The sequence below is a fragment of the Podarcis melisellensis genome (assembly GCF_964234715.1).
Source record: "Podarcis melisellensis genome assembly, chromosome: 1".
Classification (NCBI taxonomy): Eukaryota; Metazoa; Chordata; class Lepidosauria; order Squamata; family Lacertidae; genus Podarcis; species Podarcis melisellensis.
Window position 1 is genome coordinate 45,069,295 of NC_138528.1, and position 25,833 is coordinate 45,095,127.

General features: G+C 47.0%; 1 protein-coding gene across 2 annotated transcripts in view; it reads left to right on the top strand.

The window, feature by feature from the left end:
• The first annotated feature begins 238 nt into the window (after positions 1–238).
• Positions 239–25,833, top strand: part of DPF3 (double PHD fingers 3) — a 186,281-nt gene continuing 160,686 nt past the window's right edge. For both annotated transcript variants that reach the window (XM_081890788.1, XM_081890789.1), the window contains exon 1: positions 239–324. In XM_081890788.1, the coding sequence (XP_081746914.1) occupies positions 293–324 (32 nt within the window). In that variant the 5' untranslated portion in view covers positions 239–292. The remainder of the gene's footprint in view (positions 325–25,833) is intronic.

Here is a 25,833-nt window from a genome sequence, read left to right on the forward strand (position 1 = left end):
AGGACCCAAACTATTATTAAAAACTCTTGAAACTCCCCGCTATCTAAGTTCGAGCGCCGATTGCCCCTCTGCCGCGTCGCTGCCCCTTTAAGACCTGCTCTCTTAACAGTTGCACAGAAAGGGAGTGACCTCTGGGCTTTGACAGCTCCCCTAATAACTAGCAGAACCCTGGCTCCGCCCTCAGCGCTTGATTGGGCGGCGGGCCGGTATCCACTTTCTCGATTGGCCGAGCGCTTCCCCTGAGCGAACCTTTAGAACTCCGAGACACAATATTCTGTTACATTGTAGCAAAATGGCGACTGTCATTCACAACCCCCTGAAAGCGTAAGTAGGAATCAAAAATGTACATATTCCGCGTGGTTTAAATATGAAAAAGGGCGCCTTTCCGATGCATGCTGCCAGACTGAACCGGGCGTCTCCAGACTCCCAGCTGCTCTACCCTTCCCTCGCTCTTTTCTTTCCTATCTCCTCTCTCTTTCTCTCTCTCTTTTTTGTGCAACACACACGAAGTCTCTCGCTCGGTAATTAATAAGAAGAAATTGTTACGTCCGCGTCCTGCTTAATTGATTGGAGGTGATGAAAAGAAAGCGGAGTTTCTGGGCGCTGAGGCACCGGCGCCGCTCGCAGCTCTCGGGGCTTTTTCGGCTCTCGGGAACGGCAAGGTTTTGACGGATCCCCGAGGGGGTGCGTTGCACTTGACAGAGTCCTGCGCGCGGCGTCCGGGCTGCCTTTGCAGCGCTGTCAGCGTCCAGCACAGAAAGATCGATTGGTGGGAAGCGGGCGCACAAGGACTGGCTTGGAAAACGCTCGGGTTGCAGTTTCGGGAGTTGTTTCCCCCCCGTTTGCAGTTCGGGGATGGCTTGAAAGCTGCGGGAGGGAAGGAGTTTGAGTCGCCAGCGTTTGGCTGGCTCGTTGTTGGCAAAAGGGCAGCACGGATCTTTTCATGGCAGGACAGTAGGGACATATTAGCCATTACACTTGTGTGTGTGTGTGTGTATGGGGAGAGAGAGACCGACTTGTTCTAGATGAATGACTGGGGTTGGTGGCTGGTTGCTTTTGATAAAGCGCAGGAAGTCCGGCGATCGGCTTTGCATACCGTTCGATATATTTATTTTTTTCCGCTTTTAAAAGTAGAGGATGCCGGAGCTCGATTCTGGAATGCATCCACTCGGTGGACGCCGCCAGGGTGCAGTTGAGGGTGAAATCTGGCTGCTCTCCAGATCATCCAGAAAGCCCCGGTGTGCAGGTTCTGGGGGCGGGGTGCGTGTGCGTCTTCCTAACCCTGGTGGTTAAAGGCGGGTAGTTTTCTTCGGAACCTCCCCGGTTTTTCCTTCTGGTCTGCAGCACACACAGCCAGCTTAATCCCCCCAGGCATTAAAGGGAGAGCGGGATTTGGCAGCGCGACTGGGGATGGCGGGGCTTTTCCTTTTCCTTAACCTTTTCAGGGTTACTTCTGCGCTCGAAGGAACCGGCGCTTACTTGCAAACCGGGACTGGATCGGATCAGGGATCCTGGCGTGGTAGTGACGGAGGGGAGGGAAGCTCCTTTGGGGCTGCTTCGCTACCGCTCGCTGAAGTTATCCGGCGGGGCGGGGGGGGGGTCTGCCACCTTTCAGCCTTCCTTCCTCCGATCGGGGGAAAAACACACACACTTCGGAGGGGTGTTCCGGGGATCCTCGCTGATGTGAATGGATGGGAGGAGGGGAGAGTAAACCGGAGGAAGAAGCAGCCTTAATTTGGGACGGCGGTGGGGGTTGGGGAGAGAGGATGCACGGCGAGCTGTCATATTTAAATAACTGACATCTCCCCTCCCCCCCTTTCCCTTTCTGGAATGAAATATTTGCATAATGAGACCCTTTCCTTTAGTGAATTCTAAGCAGGACCGTCAGGGAAGCGGCAGCTGCGATTTTCAGATCATTAGCGAGCGATCCCCCTTCCTGCGATGGTGAGGGAGAGAGCGGGGCCACACAAAAGTCGGTGGCCAAAAGCGGGTGGACGATGCAGCTTCCCAGCAAAGTTTAAAAACACCGTATTTGTCACATCCGTATCTCGCCCTTCCTCCGAGTGGCTCCGGGCGGCGCACGTGGTTTTTATGAAAATAGATTGCTAAAAAAAAAAAGAAAATCCTCATAGCAAACCAGAGAGCTAGGTAAGATTAGAGCTTCGTGACCGTAGAAGCCAAGTCCTTAGAGGCCGAGGTCCCTTCGCCCCCCCCCCCCAAGTTGATGGGCATTGCCATGCAAATAGTGTGCGTGAGCTGCATCTTGTCATCGATTATTCGGGGTGGGGTTTACCCCCTCAATATTTTATTCAAGTTGGCACCCCTGGTCGTGACTGCTGAGGGCTGGGCGAGGGAGAATCCACATCTCCTCAGCCCTGATCCAGTATGCGCTTACATCTTGTGGAAGGGATCTGGAGTTATGCTCGCTTGGAGTCGCACGTGTTACGTCGGTTTCAGGGGGGCGAGGTCGCTCAGCCCTCCCTGCTGAAACCCCCAAGTGCAGCAGTTAGTGGCCGCCTTGACAGCTCAGCCAGCCCTGCCCCCTATTGCCTGCACGTTCCCGATGCAACCCTTGCACCTGAGTCAGCCGGTATTTGACTCCTGCTTGCACAGATCCGCTGGGCGTGCAGCAGTAGCAGCCCACTCCCGGGCATGTTTACTCGGAAGTAAGCCCCGATGGCCATAGGCTTGGCCAAGTCCACAGCCGCCAGCACGAAGCCACTACCATAAAGGCTGAGTGTAAGTTTCTTTTCGAGGAGCCACTTCCGGAGGGGCTCCCTCGAAGGAAGGGCAATATTTTCATCGCGAGCCTGGAAGGGGGCGGGAGGCGCGTGGGGGGTGGATCCGGAGTCGAGCCTCGCTGACATCATTGGTGCAAACGAAGCGTGTGCGCCCGGCGAAGTAGCTGAAGTGGGAAGCCGCTCCTCGCGCGGGGCTATTAAATTTCTTCGCGCCCAGCAACCTTGTGCATCAATCATTTCCTGCCCCTCCACGTGACCCGTTGGGAGCCCTTCCCTGCCCGCCGATGAATTCATCTTGCGGCCCCGAGTTCGCCCCCCGCCGACTCTCTCCCGCTCTTTTAAAGGGACAGAACCAGGCTTTTAATATAATTAGCCCTCTCCTCTCCTTTCAACAACCCCCCCCCGCGCGGGGGTGATCGGAAAGGAAACAATAGGCAGCGCGCGGACCAAAGATGCTTTCCTAGGAATGGGGGTGTGTGGTGTTCGTGTCCATTTCCCAGATTCACAACTTGCGCAGTTGTTTTTAGTGCGCGTTAGTTAAGCGCAGTTCAATACTGTAGAACGTTTGTTCTGGAAAAGTTGCTGATCAGGATAAACCGTATAAATATATATCGGCCATATAAATATACATCGCGCCAGCGTATGAGGGCAAAGGCAGTTAAGACACATAAGGGGGGGCAGAGAAGGGGGGTGTCGCATCGCGATGCGTCTCAGCCCCGGTGTGTCCTTCCTTCCTTCCTGACAATGAAAGGGAGCCGAGCATCATCTGCATTTTGATTGTCATGTCTCAAAACAACTGGCGTCCCCGTCTCCCCTTGCAAAGAAACTGGCCTCGAAAAGGTTTTCCTGGTCACCATCGGTATCCCTCGACCTCCTAAATCAGCGGCCTCCTTAAACTCTTTGTGTATAACAATCCCTTCGTTTTCAGTCTAACGCCGAACTAGGCAGCGCTATTAATTCCACGTGGGGAATATAAAGTACTGCATTTCCAGTCCCGCCGGATACTCGGAAGAAATACTTTGAAGTTCCCAACTGGAGGCACTGGGGGCCCTGTTCTGTTTGTTTTCAATTTCCCAGTGCTCTCCTCCTCCTCCTCCTCCTTTCCTACAATAGCGATGCCTCCGCAGATCCTTTTGGGTGTCTCCGGCGCTTCTCCGCTTTCCCTCCCTCTCTTCTGGGATTCAGCCAATGGTGCGACTGCCCATTGTATTGTTTCTCCCGCTGAACACCTTGTTTGCCCACACGGTGCGAAAAGGCAGGGAGCATCTAGAGGGCTGGAGGGCTGGGATTCCTGAACCTGGACTGTAGGGGGGTGGGGTGGGGGCTAAGCATGGGCAAATGCCCACCTTGGATAAAAATGGACTACCTACCTGTTCTTGTCTGCATTGGAAAAAATAGACTCCTCAAGGGAGGCTTATTTCTGGTGGTGAAGGCGGTAACATGTGAGACAATTTTTGCAACCCTCTCCTCCCTCCCTTTTGACCCCAAATCTCTGTTGACCCTCCTTTATTCACCTTCTATTTTCCCCTTTTCCTTTCTGGGCCTGCCTTTGATCAAGAAAGGGAAGCTGGAACTATCTGGATCAAGCAGCCATAAACAACTGAGACTTTTTACATTTGCTTGTTTTGGAAACTTATTGTCTGTCTGTCTGTCTGCAGTAGGGTGTCTCTCTCCACCCTGTATTTGCCTGCCATTGCCTTACTGTAACACCCTGGAGGGCAGGGATTAAATTATGTTCTTATCACTCCCTGTATTTGGATTCTGCAGTGTCTCCTGTTGGTTGTCTGTTGATGTTTGTTGATATTGACCTCTTAGTGGACAGTTGGCATCCACCTGCCTCAGGAGACAATGGAGGAGTGTACCTTTGGGAGTAAAGTCAAACTGTTGTAAGGCTGCAGGTACCAGCTGTGGAGACCAATATAGGAGAAACATGCTGCTGCAACTGCATCATGGTACTGTACAGTATTTCTTCTCTCTGTGCTCCTCCCAGCAGTCATTCCTACTCTGGTCACTACTATACATACACAACCTGTTTGTCTCCAGGCCCTGTGGCCACCTGAAGTCTGAAGAGATGTCCTTGCTCACGCAAGACATAATTTGTCCCCCGGCTCATCTTCATCCCTGGATAACTCACCTCCTTTCTTCCTACCAGCTTTGTTACCCGCCTCCCCCAAATCTCCTGTGGTTCCTGCTCATGAGAAGTGCTAAGAAAGTTTTATAGATATCCCCTCTGTTCCTGCTGTACTACTAGTGGTTGGTGCCCAAGGCTACATACACGCCATACATTTAAAGCACATGACTCTTCTCAAAGAATCCTGGGAATTGTAGCTTTGTGAGGGGTAAACTACATTTCCCAGGATTCTTTGGGGGGAGACATGTGCTTTAAATGTATGGTCCGTAGGCAGCCTCACCAATGCAATCTTCCTCCTGGTTGGTGATCTCCATTCTGATCTCATTGGAAGAGAGAATCAGCCTCCACTGTAAACAAACAGCCACAAAATGAATGACAGTTCACTTTCATAGGCTCCACTCTTTACAATTTCCCCAGTATTCCCTTGGGAATGCCAGCGTAAACGTTGCTTGCACAAGGGAATTCCCAACCTTTTCCTCCCCTACAGGCCCATGCTACCTTCCAAAATCCTCTCCTCAGTTAAGGCAGGGATCCTTAGTAAAGGGCTGGGATGTGGGGCAGAGTATTGCTCTCCTCTGCTGACCAAAGATGCTTTTGCCTGATTGCAGACTATTCCACACCCCATCTCCTGTAGTGCTCTGTCCCACATTCCAGCCTACAATGAGCATCCCGTGAACACTGGAAGTGGCCTTTTGAGGGTTGCCGGAGCCATGAGTGGGGAGACAGGTCGAGAGTTCACTGGGGCAAGTGTCCCTTCTGGTCATACTAGCAGAATTAGGTACAACTCAGTGTTTATGTAGGGACGCGGGTGGTGCTGTGGGTAAAACCTCAGCGCCTAGGACTTGCCGATTGTCAGGTCGGTGGTTCGAATCCCCGCGGCGGGGTGCGCTCCCATTGCTCAGTCCCAGCACCTGCCAACCTAGCAGTTCGAAAGCACACCAGTGCAAGTAGATAAATAGGGACCGCTTACTAGCGGGAAGGTAAACAGTGTTTCTGTGTGCTGTGCTGGCTCACCAGATGCAGCTTGTCACGCTGGCCATGTGACCCAGAAGTGTCTGCAGACAGCGCTGGCCCCCGGCCTCTTAAGTGAGATGGGCGCACAACCCTAGAGTCAGACACGACTGGCCCGTACGGGCAGGGGTACCTTTACCTTTACCAGTGTTTATGTAGAATACATACATATGTGTACCAACACACACACACAAAATTTGGGATAACATGTCATGCACCTGACAAAATGGAGCATAGCACATGAAAGCTTAAGCCACAATATATCTGCTAGTCTTTACGGTGCCCTGAGAGTCTTTTTGTGTGTGTGCTGATGAAATCAGCAGCCATCATGTGCTTAGTAACTAACATGCCTCAAACTATCGCCAGGCTTAACAGGTCTGAAAAAAAAGAATAAAAAAGAAGAATGTAGTCACACAGAAGTGTCCAAGCCAGCCTGGACTAGTTCATTTGCATGGAGGTGGCTGCTGTGTGTCTGAACCAAGCCTGAGGAGTCTCATTGGTGAAGGAAACAAAAAGACCCCCTAAATATGATTATGCCTTGATCTAAATCTGCACTGTGATGAAGTACAGATGAAGATAATTGTACTTAAAAAAAAACAAACAAACAAAAAACTCACTGGAGTTTAATAGCTACCTGCTTGCTGGTTCAAAAACACAAGTCTGGCATTGAGTAGTCCTTTCAGCAGATGTTAATCATTAAAAAAAAAAGAGTCTTGAGGCTTAAATCTAGGGAGCAATGTGCCAGCAGAGATGCAGCTGGGATGGAGAATAACAGCACATTGTCGCAATCTGATGGTGGTCATGAGCCAATCCAAAATATTATGCTAAAGCAACAGCTCTGCTGTGTTAGCAATTATGCAAGTGACAATTGCCACTGTTTAATGTAAGCAGATGGGGCTCAGGGGGCTCGCCAACCTGGGAGGGTAGCCCATCTAGGAGAAGGAAAACTCTGATCCTAAATCTCTGCTGCCCTGCAGGCTATCTGCAGGAGAAGAAAAGGTTAAGGAGTAAACCCTACACAAATCTGGTCCCTTGGATGGCATATTGTATGCTTCCTTCTGACAACAACTGCAACCAAGCTGGTGCCAAACATATTGCTCTGCTTTCTTTGGACCACATAAAGAAGGCCGAGAGGGGGTCCTATTGTCTGGGCAGCCCAGGACTTCCATCTACACTGCCCAGGCTTGTACATTGGGGAGGTCAATTCAGTGATGCTAACCCAATGGTTTGACTTCACTCCTGTGCTGCCCCATTCCAGCCCTTTCTGTGACATTTTTATGACGTTTTGGGGCTACTCAGTGGCATAGCATGCGTTGTCAGCACCCAGGGCAAGGCAAGTAATTTGCACCCCCTAACCCGTGGATTTGCGCCCCCTAACCCCCAGATGTTGCGCCCGGTGCGCCCGGCCCCCCTGCACCCCCCATGCTGCACCACTGGGGCTTCCAGGTTCAGTGCTATGCATGTGTGATTGCGCATCATTTGGATGTGCCTAAATTGGTCACTGCCTGTATTAAATTTCTATACCGCCCTTCATCCAAGGATCACATGGCAGTTCACAATATAAAAACGCAAAAATACATAACATAGTAGCAAACAAAAACCATATCCCCACCCCACATTGATGCTTAAATTAGTCAAAGGCCTGGGAGAAGAGAAATGTTTCCCCCCGCTGCTTAAATATATGTAACAAAGGTTCCAGGCAACCCTCATTGGTCCAGCAAGGCTCTTCTTGCATTCTTAACTTCTGTGGCTCTTGACATTTAGAAATGCTTTTTGAAATGCATCCCACTTATAATTTGTTTCAGAAGCAAAACCATCCTAATCAGTAAAGCTCTGTCATCCTTGTATCTTTGACCTCCTGGAAAAGTGTTGGATAAATATAGCCGCAATATATGTGAGTGGATGTGGATGCTGAACAAAATGGGCTAGAGATAGGAAACTGCTATGAGAACTGCTATGAGCTGGGGGAAGGGTGTACTATTGGGGAATCTGGAAAATGACAGGTTCCCCTTTTATTTAGTTGCATGAATGAGTTGATTAGTTGCTTAGTGCTTTTGTAATTTGTTTCCTCAAAATTCAAGTCTTGCACAGCCCATGGATGGAGCTGGCTTCATAAATTTGTCATGGGGTGGGAAAGACCCATGTATTCTCCTCCCCCCTGCCACCCCCAAAGCCCCAATAATAGGCTTGGATGGGAATAACATTCAAGGGACATGGAAATCAAAATTGTTGCAAGAATTCTAAGCTACAAATCTCCCTATCTGTGGGGATGGGAGGGGAAAGGACTTTCATGGTAATGGGGAAATGGTAATTTGGGGAAAGTTTTCGAATTGTGTTAAATGGGTCCACATTCAATCTTTTTCAAAGAAAGTCTGCACAAATAATGAGTCCTTGCACTTAAGTATCACTAAAATCAATGGGACAAGGCAACTTCTGGTGAGACGGTCTCAACAATTTCAATGAGATTTAAGTACAACGTAACGTTCTGAGGGTGTTATAAAATGAAGTGGGCTTTCCACATTGCACACTTATCCTGGGAGATGAATCACAATGGACTCTAGATTTTGTCAGTCTGTGTTCTGATCACATGTTTGCAATCTAGGCATGTGGTTTTGTGAATGTTTTGATGTATGTTGTCAGTTACCCTACACTTTCTAATTCAATTTCTGGTCATTTCAACTGCTGCTTCAGTGAGGTCTGGAGACAACATCCGGGCACATTAACCAGCTTCAGCAATTTGCTTTCTTTATCAATCCTTTAACAGTGCAGTGAGCAAGTTATGAAATAGGACTGCCTAATAACAATTCACACGTCACATTGTACACTCCTTTGTGGTAATCACAGGGTGTTCTATTCGGAACAGAATCTTGTGAACAACTCATAGGCTAAACTAATAGAAACAACACCAAACCAATATTAATCAGAAACAAGCAAGTATTGTGGGGTTGCATAGGGCAGGTATCTTCAACTTTTCCAGGACCCACCTTTAACCCCAACATGCATTTGGAGACCTGTTTCTTAATTTTTTACCATATATTTGCATGGTGGTAGTGCTTCTACAGTGACCCGCTTTGAATCAGGTTGAAGACCAATGGCAGAGGTTTTCAACCTTTCTGAGTCCACGGCTCCATGACCAACTTCTTTGGTATCCCTGTGGGTCTGAGGAGCCCAGTTATGTCACCCCTTGCCTACGGAGCTGGCAGCCTCTCACCCTTTTTCTAACACCCTTCCTCATGGGGTGTTCACACAGCCTCCTCTCCTCTCCCCTCTCTTTGGGAGTCTTCTGGGCAGCTGCTGCTGCCATCCCTGGTCTCTGAGCTGCCACCCCATCCGTTCCAGAGGCACCATTTGCCCGCAGAGCTAGTAGCCAGAGCTGCTGCAATAAACAGCTGTGCAAACTTTGGGGAAGCCAGATGCGAAAGGGCATCAGAGGAGGGGGAGGGAAGGAAAGAGGGACAGAGGCCAGTGCTGCCTGCGGCACCCCTGACCATCATTCAAGGAACCCCAGGGTGCCACAGCACACTGGTTGAAAACGACTTGCATAGGGTATGCTGTCAGAGGAAGAGAGTGAGAGTTTGTGGAGAGGTTAGAGGACTACTTATTGAAATCCAATCTGATTTGTGCTTGTGGTGTTATATGGGCAGTTATAAATAAAGAAGAGTTTGGATTTGATATCCCGCTTTATCACTACCCGAAGGAGTCTCAAGGTGGCTAACATTCTCCTTTCCCTTCCTTCCCCACAACAAACACTCTGTGGGGTGAGTGGGGCTGAGAGACTTCAAAGAAGCGTGACTGGCCCAAGGTCACCCAGCAGCTGCATGGGGAGGAGCGGAGACGCGAACCCGGTTCCCCAGATTACGAATCTACCGCTCTTAACCACTACACCACACTGGCTCTCAGGCTTTCAATGGCATTTGCTCTTGGGTGGGGGGCATACTGCCTTGTTTACAATAGGTGTATGTCCTGTAGTTTCCTGCTAACATCCTGTAACTTTTAATACCACAAATGTTCCGAGGTTATGGTTTCTTTGTGTCCCTCCAGACTGCAATAATGCGGTGACATTAGGGAAGCATCCAAAGCCACAACTATGTCCAAGAGGCCACAGTGCACTTGCTACCTGTGTGATGAATAACTAACCAATTCCATTAGTTTTCTCTGCTGGAACTGTTTGAGAAGCACAAGTTGTAACACGGTAGTAGCCTTCTGAACCCAGCACAAGAGAAGTGGGATGGCGTAGAAAAGCAATAGTTTATTTTCCTTTTGAATGAGAACATAACAAAGGAGAAGAACGTTGCAATCAAATTTTAAATAGTTCTCTCTTAAACCACTGCAAGAAGCCCTGGTCAGGAATTTTTCATGACATGGTTTATAGCCTAAAAGAGCCCGTTCGAGCCACAGATTCCAAGCCAATGGCCTCAAGGAAGGATTTAATTTAGTGTCTCTGAAGTTTTTGGCATGGCCTCCAATACACCAATTCTCCCCTCATATGGGAATAGCTGATGAAGTTCAGCAAAATGCATCTTAGGTCACACTTTCCCTGGCTGGGTGTTGTAATGTAAGCAAAATACAACTTCAGCCGCTGTGAATCATTTGATGGCATGTTCAGCAGTGCCCAGAACTGTTGCATCTTGGCAGAGAATGAGATGACAAATTCCACAGCCGTATGGTGTGAATGTAATCACAACAGGGTGTTTCCACTGAATCTTGACTGGTTTCTTATGGCACTTGCTCCTCAGGCAACTCCTTTGGGGTGTTACTGATGTGGGCTGCTTCACCCAATTATTCATATTTCATCAAAAGCTGGCGTTCAATGTTATATCTTTTAATACTGCAGAGTTTAGTTACAGGGCGTGCAATTCTTCACTGAACGGAGGTACTAAAACAAAATGGTTTTTATCTTTATTCAGTTTATGGGATCGATGTTGCGAAAGATCCCAGTTTGCTAAGGACTGCTTAGCCTTGCTTCTTATAAGTAACCCAACTGAAATAAATGGGAATTATAGCCAACATTTTGCAGGATGAAGGGCAAATAATAATTAGCTTCTAGCAATGGAAGTAATACAGCTCACCTTGCCAGACTTACATAGATCTGTGGGTCTCACCTGCACTAAATATTGAAATATTATGCTAAAAGCTTAATTGCCTAATATTGATTATAATTTGCATTGCACTTAATCCACTCCCCCTGCCTTGTTGTCTCAATTCCAGATCTATGGGTTTGGTCATGGTTTCTTAGTGCTGAGGAAAATGCATTCAGCACATGCTCAGTGTCCCCGTCTTTTACTGCACATCTCCCAGGACTGAGTCTTGCCATGACAGTGGTGTGTTGGGGTTCAGAAGTTCTGAGATTAAGCACTGGTGAACCCGGATTCAAATAATACTTTGATCCTCTCCTTTTCCCTCCCAACGCCTTTTACAGTGGTACCTCAGGTTAAGAACTTAAGTCGTTCTGGAAGTCTGTTCTTAACCTGAAACTGTTCTTAACCTGAAGCACCACTTTAGCTAATGGGGCCTCCTGCTGCCACCGCGCGATTTCTGTTCTCATCCTGAAGCAAAGTTCTTAACCCGAGGTACTATTTCTGGGTTGGCAGAGCCTGTAACCTGAAGCGTCTGTAACCCGAGGTACCACTGTATTCTATTCCTGGGTCAGTTTTATCTCAGAGATTGACAATGGGCTGCTTAAAAACCAGAGAGTTTCTTTTTCCTGGTCACCTTCATGATGGTTATAACCCAGCATGCCATTTTGCAAATCAGGGGGGCTTCCCTTTTGGCATTACCTAGTTCCAGAAATAGCTATTGGGTGGCTGCTTGTGACTGGGGCCTCATGCATTTGGCATTGTACCCCACTTTACAGAGATTGAGAGTGATTCTTGTGGCGGTTATCTATCTATTGTTATTGTGATGACAGATTTCTTCCTCCTGCCCTCCAATGTATATTCCAAAACACTATGTTCCAAAGGCTAACTAACAGCACAATCCTAACCATGTCTACTTAGAATTAGGCCCTATTGAATTATTGGTCTTACTCACAGGAAAGTGTGGTTTGGACTGCCACTTAAAATCCTGAAGTTAAGAGGAGCTTCACTTGATGTTACTGTCATTGGCTAAGCTGCTTGGACACGGAGTGGCGGGCCCAGGGAAGGAGAAGACTGCAGAAAGAAAAGAAGACACAAGAAGTTGCCTGCAAAAAGAAGAGGGTTAGAGGAGGGGAGTGGTTCATCCACAGGCCTGAGGAAAAGCCAGTGAGAGGAGACAGAGGCAAACTACACACAAATGGGAAGAAGCCCTGGCAGCACTGCAAGAAGAATAAGAAGAGGAAGAATAAGAAGAAGAAGAAGAGGCAGCAGCCTTTGGAGGTTCTGGTTTTCAGTCGGAAAATGGGAAGGGGGTGGTACAAAGATGTACAGATGTACTTAACCCTTTCCCTAAATAACCCCCCCCCCCGCCAACTGCCTATTTCTTCAGGGTCGCTGTTAGGTTTACAAAACACTAACAGCATGTGTTTCCGGCAGCCAGTGTAGGGGTCACACTGGTGCCTGTGAGACCAGCATTCCAATCCTCATAAAGCTCATGTGGTGCTCTTTAGCTAGTCACTGTCTTGAAGCCAAACTTATTACCTACTACCTTGTTGTGAGGATAAAATGAAGAGGGTAGAATCATGCATGGCACCCTGGGTACCTTGGAAGAAAGGTGGGAATGTAAAGAACAAATAAAATAAATGAATAAGCACACAGAACTCCATGGGCAAGGGAATTCTGAACAGAAAAACAGGGAAAGGGATAAGCGTGTGTGTTCGCCCACCCACCCACTACACCTCCACTCAGAAATTGCACCCTGCTGAGAGGGGAAGGAAATTGCACAGAGAAGCTGGGCACATGTTCAGAAGCTGCAGATGTGAGAGAAGCCCACTGAATTTAAATAACCATCCACATTTTTGGCTCTTGGCCTCTATCCAGCTTGCATTTGCATAGACCGAGTTGCTGTTAATGGCACAGGAGCCAGGGCCAGTGAATAAGCTGGCAACCCTGTCAACCCTCCACATTTTATGCTTTGAAGAACTAATTGGCTTGGTCAGCTGAGAGCAAATTCTGTGTCTAGTGCTATCCGTCAGCTTCATGTGAATGAACTAGTGAATAGCATGTAATTTAATAGTAACAGATGATGGAAACTTGGACTACAAGATCTGTTTCCTGATTAGTCACTGCCAGTTCATATCCCATCAGTGCGTATGTGAAGTTTGATTGTTTTGTCCTAATGTGCATAACATTATGCTTACATGTTTGCCATTTTGTTGCCCATTCACCCTCTTTCGGAAATTATTTTGGAGCCCTTTGAGGTCTGTTTGGGTTTTCTCAATCCTGAATAATGCAGCAGCATCTGCATAACTGGCTACCTTACAGCTCACCCGACAGCCGCTTTTTTGTGAATAAAGAAAACAGCACCAAGCTCCTCTCTGTTTTCATTTTATTCATTTGTAGTAAATGACTTCCATTCATTTGCTATGTTAAATTTGAAATTCTGTCTCTCATCTCTTAACAATTTCCCTGTAATTGCCCCTCATATTTGGATTTTTTATTCCTTCTGGTATCCATGCCACTTCTTCGCTTGCATTACAACAACTTATCAAAATCTTGCTTTCTTTGTCCAAGACTGATTTCCTTTTACTTCACTGATATCTTGTAACTCCCCATTCCCCAGATTATAAGCCATTGGGCAGGACTCGTTGGGTTTTTCCTTTGGAAAACATCTAGTTGTAGGCATCATTTAAATCACGAGTAGGGACATTTTCCAGCCCTAAGGCCACATTTTTACCTTCTGGGAAACTTATTGAGGACCATATATGAGTGGTGGGTGGGGTCAGAGCAGTGCCAGATTTACATATAAGCTAAACAAGCTATAGCTTAGGGCCCCACTCTCTTGGGGCCCCCCAAAAAATTTAAAGGAAAAAAACCCTGAATGTTCATTTCCAAAATATAAGATAAAAAACAAATAAATTAAACCCACATACAGCAGCAGTGTTTTGTGCTTTGTAGGCTCCTATGATGTAAGTAATGGGTGCCACCTGCTAGCCTGCTTCCTAAAATATCACATATTTTGTTATGTGCAAATGGCTTTAGATACCTATTAGGTCCATAAGTTACCATATAGCATAGAGTCAGCACAAAAAAGAGCGGCAATTTGTTGTTGACAAAGGACAGCTGGACATATGAAGGGCCCCTTTACCTTCAGTAGCTTAGGGCCTCATCAAACCTAAATCCGGCCCTGGGTCAGAGGCAAAAATAGATGGATCAACATTATTTTTTTAAAAAGCATGTTCAGTAGGGTAGTTTTACACATGCTAACACTCACCCCCTCTCCTCGTCCAGATAAGCAAGAGGCAACATCAGAGTTTAAGGATACATTCCAGCTACACAGAAATGCTTGGTGGTTGCAGCAGGACCCATGAGGAATGAGGCCTAGGGAGAGTTCAGAGGAGAAGCCTGAGAGGTTGCATGAACCTCCGTGGCCTCAGGTTCCCCACCTCTGATTTAAACATTGCTGGAGAGATTTCTGTGATCTCATGGCAGGACTTTTGGAAACTCTTTCCATTGCAGAAATTCCTTGCAAACTGCGGCTGTCTGGCATTTCTGTATACAGTGGTACCTCGGGTTACATATGCTTCAGGTTACATATGCTTCAGGTTACACACTCTGATAACCCAGAAATAGTGCTTCAGGTTAAGAACAGAAATCGTGCTGCAGTGGCACGGCAGCAGCAGGAGGTCCCATTAGCTAAAGTGGTGCTTCAGGTTAAGAACAGTTTCAGGTTAAGAACGGACCTCCAGAACGAATTAAGTACTTAACCCGAGGTACCACTGTATGCTTTAGATGCATGGCAGCATTTTTATGTGATTTTGTGCAACAATGGTATCTTCTCCATTAAATGGTATGCAGGACCATATGCGTAAAAGCTGCCTTGTTCTGAGTTAAGACTATTGCTCCATCTAGTTCGGTATAGTCTTACACTGACCGGCAGCAGCTCTCCAGCATTTCAGACAGGGAGTCTTCCCAGCACCCTCCGGATATGCCAGAGATTTAACCTGGGACCTTTTGCATTCAAAGCAGATGAGCTAAGCAGCCTTAACCCCCAGAAGGTTCCAAGTGTTCCTTTCGAATACTGCAGAGGGGCTTGTGTGTGAGAGAGACCCAGAGGGAAGAAATGTTGGGCAGAGAGAGCGTAACACCCCTGCCCCACTGCTTATCAGCTATAAATTCCCCTCTCCCCAAACTGCTTTCCACAAGTTCCATGGAACCTATATTTAGTTCCAGAGCTTTTATTCTTTCCCTGTGCCCACAGAGCCCTCTGTGTGGCACCATTTTGGGTAGCAAGAGCATGCTCAGGGATGCATGGTGTGAATAACAAGCTGCTATGGCTGTGGAAGAGAGAGATCAATCAGATTCAATGAGGGCTACTTCTACTTCCTGCATATTAGCACTGTGGGAAATTGGTAGATTTGGCAACTGTCTCTTCTGACTTTGAATCAGCAGGTGTCAACAACTTAGATATACTTAAAACTATAAGATGATTGTTTTTAGACTCTGGACTGAATGATCTTATGCGCCTATTCCCACCAGTCTTTAGATGGTAATGTGCACTGTTCTACTTGCTTCAAAATTGGTAAGTCAGCCCTGCTGCTCATTCTACCGACTGGGGCCCTGAACCGTGCCTGAAAGTCCTGCCTTGATGGCACCCGCTGTATTTGCGTGGAGTCAGGGTGGCAGAGCTAAGAGTCTGACTCAGGAGTCAAGCCAGGGTGCTGTGAAGTTTGTGTGTGCCTCAGATTCCTGCTAAAATAAGAAAGCTTGAAAGGAGGGGAGCAAACTCTGTCTGGTGTTGACATGGACTAAGTCAGGGTTGGTCAACCTTGTGTGCCAGGGGGCGTGACACGCATCCCGAAGGCGTGGCTCACACTGCCACCAGTGGGAGCGTGGCACCCAGCACCGGGGGGGTCCAGCCGCAATGGCACCCCACTGGGATTGTGCCGCCGGGGGCAGTGCGCTCCCCCTCGTTCCTCCGCCAGTGTATAGTGCATGCGGGCAGATGTTGGGTATTGCACCCCTTTCATGGCATTTTCTCACACCTACCTAGTTTTGAAAATATTTTTGTGGTCCTTTCTGCATGCTGGCTCTATAGTAACAGCCAGCCAGGCTGCCTTCACCTTAATGTAGTGTCACCATTCACTCAGTGAGCAGCAGTTGGTCTGCACCTAGCTGCATCTCCACTAGTCCCTGATGGGGACCCTCCAACTCCAGCCAAGGTAAAAGGTAAAGGACCCCTGGACAGTTAAGTCCAGTCAAAGGTGGCTATGGGGTGTGGCGCTCATCTCGCTCCAGGCTGAGGGAGCCAGCGTTAGCCCACAGACAGTTTTCCGGGTCATGTGACCAGCATGACTAAACCACATCTGGCGCAATGGAACACCATGACAGAAGCCACATGATGCTCACCTCCATTTGCGTTGATGTCACTACTTCTGACCCCTCAGATACCTATTGATCTACTTGCACTGGTGTGCTTTCAAACTGCTAGGTTGGCAGGAGCTGGGACAGAGCAACGGGAGCTCACCCCATCAAGGGGATTCGAACTGGCGACCTTCTGATGGGCAAGCTCAAGAGGCTCAGTGGTTTAGACCACAGTGCCATCCGCTCCGGCCAAGGTACACAATGTGAGCTCCTCATAAAATGCAGTTCCCATTAGGGAACTGGAATAGCCATAAGAGTTAGAGGCATGGCGTGTGTGTGTGTGTATGACAATAGTAAAGACTGCCAGTTACCGGAGGCCTTTGGCGCCTTCTTCACAAGCCTTGTTCTACATGTCCTCTGCCAGAGCCCCCCCTCCTTGCTGCTTCTCTCCCTCCATGTTTATGCCTGATCCCTCCATCCTTTCCCTGCGCCATCCCCTGCAGGGCCAGCAGTTCAGCCTTCATCCTGCATCAGTTCACGGAAGCAGCACAGATAGCAGCATTATTTATTGAAAACTTGATGTGCAGGTGTGCAGTGAGAAGTAGCATCCATTATTATTATTTTTTAAATGGGACTGTCACTTCCATGACCGTTAGCCCAAGGAGAACAAAATGGAAGGGAAAACATCCTTCCCACAATTCCACTGTGAAGCCAAAGATGGAAGGGGGGAGGGAGAGGAGGGGAGGGAAAAGGTGCCAAACTGGTTCTGCAGGACAGAAGCCACTCCTCTCAAAATAGTGATAATACCACACTGCTGATTCACAGGACACAGAAGGCAGTGGCAAAATGCAGTACCTCAAAGTTGGCGTAGAACTAGTCTGAGAAATCTCAGAATGAAGAATCAGAAGTACAGTAGTGACATAAGTACTCCCCCTCTTTCTTTTTCCTTTCTCCTCCTGTGATGAGGCTGCATTTTAATAGTTTAATGTTTCAATATTTTAATGTTGTGTTTTAATCTTGTTTTTAAGTTGTATTCATTCAACTTGTTTTTATTATTGCTTGTTAGCCGCCCTGAGCCCGGACTTGGCTGGGGAGGGCGGGGCATAAATAAATAAATTATTATTATTATTAATTATTATTATTATCATTATTATTATAAGTACCCCCTGCCTGAAACACACACACACACACACACACACACACACACACACAGAGACACACAGACACACACACACACAGATGGGCTCCTGGCTTAATTCTTTGGGGGGCAGTGAACTTTTAACAGGTTCTTCAGTGGTGGAAATTGGGAGGACCTTTGGTAGAGAACAACCCTTTTGAACTGCCCTTTTTCCCCCCTTAAGGAGGAAATAGCAGCTGTTAGACTTCTTACAGGAGTGACCTGCTCTTTGCATATCCTTTGCTGAACCTTTGCATAAAGAATTTGATGCTTCTAAAGCATTTCACTTCTTCCTGCCTCAGGCCAAGGATTGGACCTTACAGACTTTGGGTGTGTGTGGGGGGGGGGTGTCTTCATTTTGTGAGGTTTTATCCATTCTTGCAAATAGCATCATGGTGTCACCAACCCTGAAAAACCAGCCAAAGATTACGGCCAGCTTTTCATCGGCCAGCTACAGCTCAGCAGCTGGATGTGCAAACATTAATAGGTAATAATGTTTCTTTTCTGTTGGTGAAAAGTTTCACCTCCCTGATTCCTGCACATCAAACATAAAAGCAAAAGAGCAGGTCAGCACAGGCTTTTTTGCCTGGTTAGTTGGCAATGTTTCTTGCTCAGGAGTAAAAAAACCAACAGGAGCTATATATCTTCACACTCTTGAGAACACTTAGGCCATTTTCGCAAGACAATGAAAACCCATTTTGCATTTCCTGTGTCTGTATTTCAAATGCAAAAGTTCCATTGCTTATTAAGTAGATTCCATTAAATAAATGGTTCTCTTCTCTTTCTTCCATTTCAGCAAAGTTTGCATATGCAAATAAATGGCGCAAGAGCACTTTTAGAGCTTTTCCACGTGGCCAGAGGGCCAAATTGGATGTTACACAGGCAAAATGAGCAGTCTCCCTTCACTCCCTCCTTTTTAACTGAAAAGCAACCACCTGACAGCTACCAATTTGACAGGAGGAAAGGAGAAATGAGAGAAAGAGATGCTTGTTCCTTTCCCCCTTCTGCTGTTTCTCAGCTCAGAACAGCAATTTCCAAGCTTATTTTTTTCCTGTATGGTGAGAAAAGATAACAGGAATCCTGTATCTTTCCTCACAAAGAGGGTAGTACTTTTGAGCTGGAAAATGGTAGGAAGGGAAAGGGTTAAGCAATGCCTCCTGCCCCACTGCTCTTCTGTTCCTTGACTGCAGCCTCCAAGGCTGCTTTTCAGCTAAAAAATCAAAACAAAACAAAAGACAGGACTTGGAAGATTCATACACTTCTTGGAAACATTTGAACATAAGATGAGTCTACTGGATCAGGCCAATGGCCCATCTAGTCCAGCATCCTGTTCTCACATTGGCCAGCCAGATGCCTGTGGGAATCCTGCAAGCAGGACATGAGTACAACAGCACTCTGTTGTTGTTGTTGTTATTGTTGTTGTTGTTTAGTCGTTTAGTCATGTCCGACTCTTCGTGACCCCATGGACCAGAGCACGCCAGGCACTCCTGTCTTCCACTACCTCCCTCAGTTTGGCCAAACTCACGTTCGTAGCTTCGAGAACACTGTCCAACCATCTCGTCCTCTGTCATCCCCTTCGCCTTGTGCCCTCAATCTTTCACAACATCAGGGTCTTTTCCAGGGAGTCTTCTCTTCTCATGAGGTGGCCAAAGTATTGGAGCCTCAGCTTCACAATCTGTCTTTCCAGGGCTGATTTCCTTCAGAATGGATAGGTTTGATCTTCTTGCAGTCCATGGGACTCTCAAGAGTCTCCTCCAGCACCATAATTCAAAAGCATCCATTCTTCGGCAATCAGCCTTCTTTATGGTCCAGCTCTCATTTCCATACAGCACTCCTGGGAAAACCATGGCTTTTAACTATACGGACCTTTGTTGGCAAGGTGATGTCTCTGCTTTTTAAGATGCTGTCTAGGTTTGACAACAGCACTCTGCCCACCTCTTATTCCCAGCAGCTGGTATTCAGAGTCATCATGTCTGTGACAGTGGGGGCCAGGGGGGTAGAACACAGCCATGGCGGCTAGTAGCTGTTGATCATATGCTTTCACCTGGGTCATCCTTCACACAGATGAGAAGGCAAGACGAGAAACACCTTTGGTGGAAATGGGTATTTGGGGCCTGTGTAGCTTTACGTTCTGCCTGGGTCCAGGGAGTGATGCAGCCATCCCCACCCCCAAATGCCAAGGACTGAAGAAATCTCTTCAGATGATGGTTGTTGGAGGAGAGGATGTTGGGAGATCATTTGGGGCCACTGTGTGCCCAGTGCATCAAGTCGACAGCCTGTGGCCTCGTCCTGGTGTGTGATGGGGACCAATATGTCTTTGCCTTTAAAAATGGGTGGGAGATGGCTAGCGTTGATGATATGTTTCTCCTTTGCCCCAGGCCATGGCCAGAAGAGGGGTTGAGCAAAACTGCATTCAACTCTTCCCCTCATTTTCTGAGACACCAAAGAGGGGCAAGAAGCAAATATTTCCCTTCTTCCGAGCACTCCTGTTCCTGGGCAGATAGTGTCTTATAGCAGCCATGCCAGTGGGAAAGGCTTACACATTTGCATAACTCAGGGGTCAGCAACCTTTTTCAGCAGGGGGCCGGTTCACTGTCCCTCAGACCTTGTGGGGGGCCGGACTATATTTTGAAAAAAATATATGAACAAATTCCTATGCCCCACAAATAACCCAGAGATTCATTTTAAATAAAAGCACACATTCTACTCATGTAAAAACACGCTGATTCCCGGACCGTCTGAGGGCTGGATTTAGAAGGTGATTGGGCCAGATCCGGCCCCTGGGCCTTAGTTTGCCTACCCATGGCATAACTCATCTGATGGAAGAAAGGGGGAAAGAGTTGTAACTCAGTGATGATGCATCTGTTCTGCATTCAAAATCCCAGGTGCGATCCCTGGTCGCATCTCCAGGCAGCTCTGGGACAGACTCCCTGCCAGAAACCCTGGAGAACTGCTGCTATGCAGTATAGTCCAGTCCAGTGGTCTGCCTTGGTGGGGAGGGTGGGAGAAGGCAGCTTCTTTTGTTCCCTGTTTCATGGCAGCAGCAAGGACATTCAGTACATGGAGTACACCTTGCTGAACCCAGCCGGACTGGTTGTTTATGTCATGTTTAAAAATACAATTTCTTCTTACGTGGGAACTTATGCTTCCTCTCCTTAAAACACTGTCAGTGCAAGACTCATGAAAAGCACCACCCGCATGATGCTGCCAGATGTAAGCATCTGCTTTTCACAGTCCAGTCCTGTTAAATGTGTCAAACCCCATTCATTTCGGTTTGCTAAGCCTAGGTGCCTTTAACTCTGCATAGAATGGCTTGCAGTCTAGGCACATCTCTGAGTATGCCCCATTGAATTCCATTTAATTTACTCCTAAGTAAATATGCCTAGGCTAGGGCTGCATTCCCTATTGCTTTTATAGGAAGAGAGCTAAGAACATGCTTAAGTTATACACTTAAACCAAAGGACCTTTAAAAATGCTTTAACTTTGGGTGGACTTATACCCAGTGCTCCCCCCCAAAAAAACCGTTTAGGGGTGCTCTCATTTTCCTACTCATATTGAAATACTGCCCCTCAATGAGGACAAACTTAGATTCACAAAATGTTTAGGGGTATGCGTACCCCTGTGTACCCCAGAAAAAAAACACTGCTTATACCCTAAGCCATATTACCCCAAGTATATTTCCTGACTTCCTTTGAATCATTTGTATACACCTTGCTAACACAGTGTGCGTTTTAAAGAAAAATGAAGGCTAGATGGGAAATTATTATTTTTTTCAAAAAAGAGAGAGGGAAAAAAAGATTAGCATCAACCAGTGGGCTTTGGAGGGGATGCCTAGAATTGCGAGTCTCCTAATAACATTGCAAGAGTTGGCAGCTCTGTGGTTGTGCATCTGAAGAGAGGATTAGGTAGCTTTCTTATCTCTGGAGTCCACCACCTGTGCAGATCTTGCTAAACCATCTCTGCTGGAGATGACCTATCTCTGGCATTCCCTTCCCGACAAGCAGCATTTTGCCTCTCCGAAGAAGCGCATTGCACCAAATTCCAGGTGCTTAAAAAAAAATAAAAATCCCAGGGATGTTACCGAGGCTCTTTAAAATCTTCCATTTATTATTTCAATCTGGAAACAAACATTGTTTATAAGACTTCTGCTTCAGTGGAAGCCTGAAGTACCTTTCCTTCATGGACCAGCATAACAAGAGAAATTGCCCAGACATATTAAAAAAATAAACTTCTTCATATCTATTAATGATCAGCCTGATGATGTCTTATGCCTTGTTGTGATTTTTAAAAATAAAAATAAGGGATTTAAAAACAAATTGCATTGCCCAGCACCTGTTCCTTATGAGCACGCGCATTTCCAAGCCAAAAGGAATGTGACACAATTGTAATATTGGGTCACTTATTATCACAGCACTGGCAGTACATTACTGCCTAAGATCACTTTTCTCCTATTAAGCGCTCTGTTTAGCCTTATCTCAGTCCTCTTTATAGCCTGGCGTATTTCTTAATGAAAAGTCTGCTCCTAATTCAACCCCACACATAGACTAATCCAAGAGGCACATTGCACTGATACACACACATCATGTGCTAGGAGAAGAGCCTTCCTCCTCCTCCTCCTGCTTCCTCCAGCCGTGCATTTAATTGCTTTTCTATCCCTTACAGGCCAGGCATTTTCTTTTTCCGAAGGTTGAGTTTCTCTCCCCTCCCCGTTATTTACTTTCTGGTTTTGTTTTCCTTGCAAGCTTACCCACCGAATGCACTTTTGGGCTCTTCTGTCTCACGGTATGTCTCCAAGGTTAGCCATTGCTAAGCAACCGCCACACAAAGTTCAAGGCTGGTCAGCCTACCGCAATGCATTTCCCAGGTTATCTCTGATACGAAGTTAAGGGCGGCTGGAGTTGGGAGGAGGGGAGGCACTCCTTGGGAGAAGGGGGGAAACGCTCGCAGCTGAGCTGCCACTGTGACTTTGAGCAAGGCTCCGGCCAGAAAATGGATTCCATCTGAACGCTTCTCTTCCTTGGTAATGGAACGGCCCACCTGAGCTTATGTCCCCCATCGTATTAATTCCACCTCTGCTCAACTTTCCCAGTCAATTAGCCGTGTCTATCCACCTCTCTAAGCAACCACATGTGACTCTTTTGGGAAGAGAAGCAGCTGCTGCAGGGATCTGGGGCTGCAGTTCCTTTGGCAAGCTCTCGCAACAGCAACCATCTCCCCCCCCCCCTTCCGACACACTTGGAGCGTGGTTATCAATCAAGGCATGTCAGGTTTCTCTTTCAGACCCATCTATCTTTGGGGTTTGGCCTCTTTCTTTTGTTCCATTTTATACCATTTTACGTATGGTGCTGAATTCTTAGCTGTTGATTAAAATGATTTTCTTTAGGCTGAGTGTGTTGCTTTTTAGCAAACCTCCAAGTCAGTCGGTACCTCTTGCAGTTAAGGTCTGAGTGTGCCATATAAATGAGGTCACTCACAGAAGTCCTACTTGGGTGGCATATAGAATCCTAGCCTTGGAAGGGACCCTGAGGGTCGTCTACAATCCAACCCAGCCTCCTGCAATGCAGGAATCTCAGCTAAATCATCCATGGCAGATGGCCATCCAACCTCTGCTTAAAAACCTCCAGTGAACGAGAGTCCACAACCTCCCGAGGGAGACTGTTCTACTGTCAAACAGCTTTTGCTGTCATATGTGGATCTGGAAGGGGCGAGCTGGATTCTCTACGCATTGCACGCAACTCTGAACAGAACGGTGGCTGTAATGTTCTGCATGCAGAACTGGGGAAAAGGCAGGATTCCTGATTGTGTGGAAAGAGCCTGTGCATGTAAGCCTCTTTTCTTGTACAGTGGTACCTCTGGTTACCTACTTAATTCGTTCTGGAGGTGCGTTCTTAACCTGAAACTATTCTTAACCTGAAGCACCACTTTAGCTAATGGGGCCTCCCGCTGTTGCTGCACCGCCAGAGCACAATTTCTGTTCTCATCCTGAAGCAAAGTTCTTAACCTGAGGTACTATTTCTGGGTTAGCGGAGTCTGTGACCTGAAATGTATGTAAACCGAGGTACCACTGTACTGCTCTTGCCTCAGACCTTGGTATGATTATGTGAAAGGTGCTAGAGGAACATGATCTGTCTGGCTTCTCCCTCCCTGTTTTCATACTCAGGCGCATGTTGCACGGGAAAGTGAGCTTTACGAAGTTGGCCAATCTGGTTTGCAGGCCAGAGTCTGATATAGCTCTAGCAAGGAAGTCAGCCAGATCAAACTTTGAAAAGCAAATAGCATAGGATGATTAAATGCAGTAGAGGCTAGAGCTTGAGTTCCTTTTAATAATAGCTGTGTGGAAGAGCAAATTTTGTCAGGAGCAGATTGTCAGGCCACAGCGGCGGAGCAGATGACTGCAAAGCGGCAGTTGCCAAAATTCCCTCTTTTCTACACCTGCAGCTCTTCTAAACCCACAGAGTGAATGCAGAGGTGGCAGGAAGCGGAACGCCGGAAGATTTGGGGCAGATAAAAGAAAACACTTCTTCAAGCAGTGCGTAGTCAAATTATGGAACATTCTCGCCCAGGAGGCAGTGCTAGTTACCAACTTGGATGGCTTTGAAAGAGGATTTTATATGCAATATGGGCTTGTGCACACAATCTACTGGTAAATGAAGGCAGGTGAAGGGTGAGGCTTGCAGCCAAGTCTCCCCCCCCCCAATTCCCACATACACTCTACATGCTTAGAATGTCTGCATAGGTCTGTTGCACCTGGTCTCACCGCAGCCATAATTCTTTGAATACTAGAGTCTGAAAATAAGAGATATCTGTGATGTCGCATAGAACCATGATGTTACACAGAATCTGGGAATTTGCATGATAATTGGGGCTGTAGATATGGAGTTGTGGTTACGTTGAGAAGCCCCAGCCCTAATGGCCTTTTTCTTTCTCCGCTTCCTTCCCTTGTCAACTTTCTTCCTATGGGGTTCACACCTTTTGTGTGGTCTGGCTCCTCTGTCCTCAAAATCTGCCTGTCAGTCATTAAATGATTGCTTCTCTCCCTCCCCACAATATATTTTCTCTTTATTCTTTTAAAAGCTTGAGCAATTTCATTTGAGCATATAAAATCTTGGGTTTTTCATAGTACAAAGAGAGAGAATAGTGGGAACCGGCAATTATATTTTGGGCTGGCGAAGTGCCCATCATTATGACTGGGGAGGTGTATATGCGCAGGAGAGATGATTTTGTATTGTACTGTGTGAAAGGTTCAGAATATTGACGATAGGGTAGCCAATTATGCATCACCCAAAAGAGAGGACAAAGGAGACACAAGTTTGCATAGCATTTTGTATATGCTTTTATTGGTATAGATGCCAATTTAGAAATAATTGCTATCATTTAAACAGGAATACAATACAACTCACTGCAGTGAGGAAATCACAGTTCTACCTCTGACCTACAATACTAATCAAACTTTCAGGGCTATCATAAGTTACTCTCTCTCAGTCCAGCCCCACAATCTTTAATTGTTGTTGTTGCTGTTTAGTTGTTTAGTCATGTCCAACTCTTTGTGACCCCATGGACCAGAGCACGCCAGGCAATCCTGTCTTCCATGGCCTCCCGCAGTTTAGTCAAACTCACGTTCGTAGCTTCGAGAACACTGTCCAACCATCTCGTCCTCTGCCGTCCCCTTCTCCTTGTACCCTCCATCTTTCCCAGCATCAGGGTCTTTTCCAGGGAGTCTTCTCTTCTCATGTACTGGAGCCTCAGCTTCATGATCTGTCCTTCCAGTGAGCTCTCAGGGCTGATTTCCTTAAGAATGGATGCGTTTGATCTTCTTGCAGTCCATGGGACTCTCAAGAGTCTCCTCCAGCACCATAATTCAAAAGCATCAATTCTTCGACGATCAGCCTTCTTTATGGTCCAGCTCTCACTTCCATACATCACTACTGGGAAAACCATAGCTTTAACTATACGGACCTTTGTTGGCAAAGGGATGTCTCTGCTTTTTAAGATGCTGTCTAGGTTTGTCATCGCCTTTCTCCCAAGGAGAAGGCGTCTTTTGATTTTGTGGCTCCTGTCACCATCTGCAGTGATCATGGAGCCCAAGAAAGTAAAATCTCTCACTCCCTCTATTTCTTCCCCTTCTATTTGCCAGGAGGCTATGGGACCAGTGGCCATGATCTTCGTTTTTTTGATGTTGAGCTTCAAACCATATTTTGTGGATTTCCTTGCAGGGTTGTCACAAACTCTTTGTCCAACCTCCAAAACTCTTTGTAATATGCAGCTGTTGTAAACCATGAACTCCCAGCCACAGCCCTCTCTAACCCGCAGCTTGGGAATAATAGGATGCAGCAA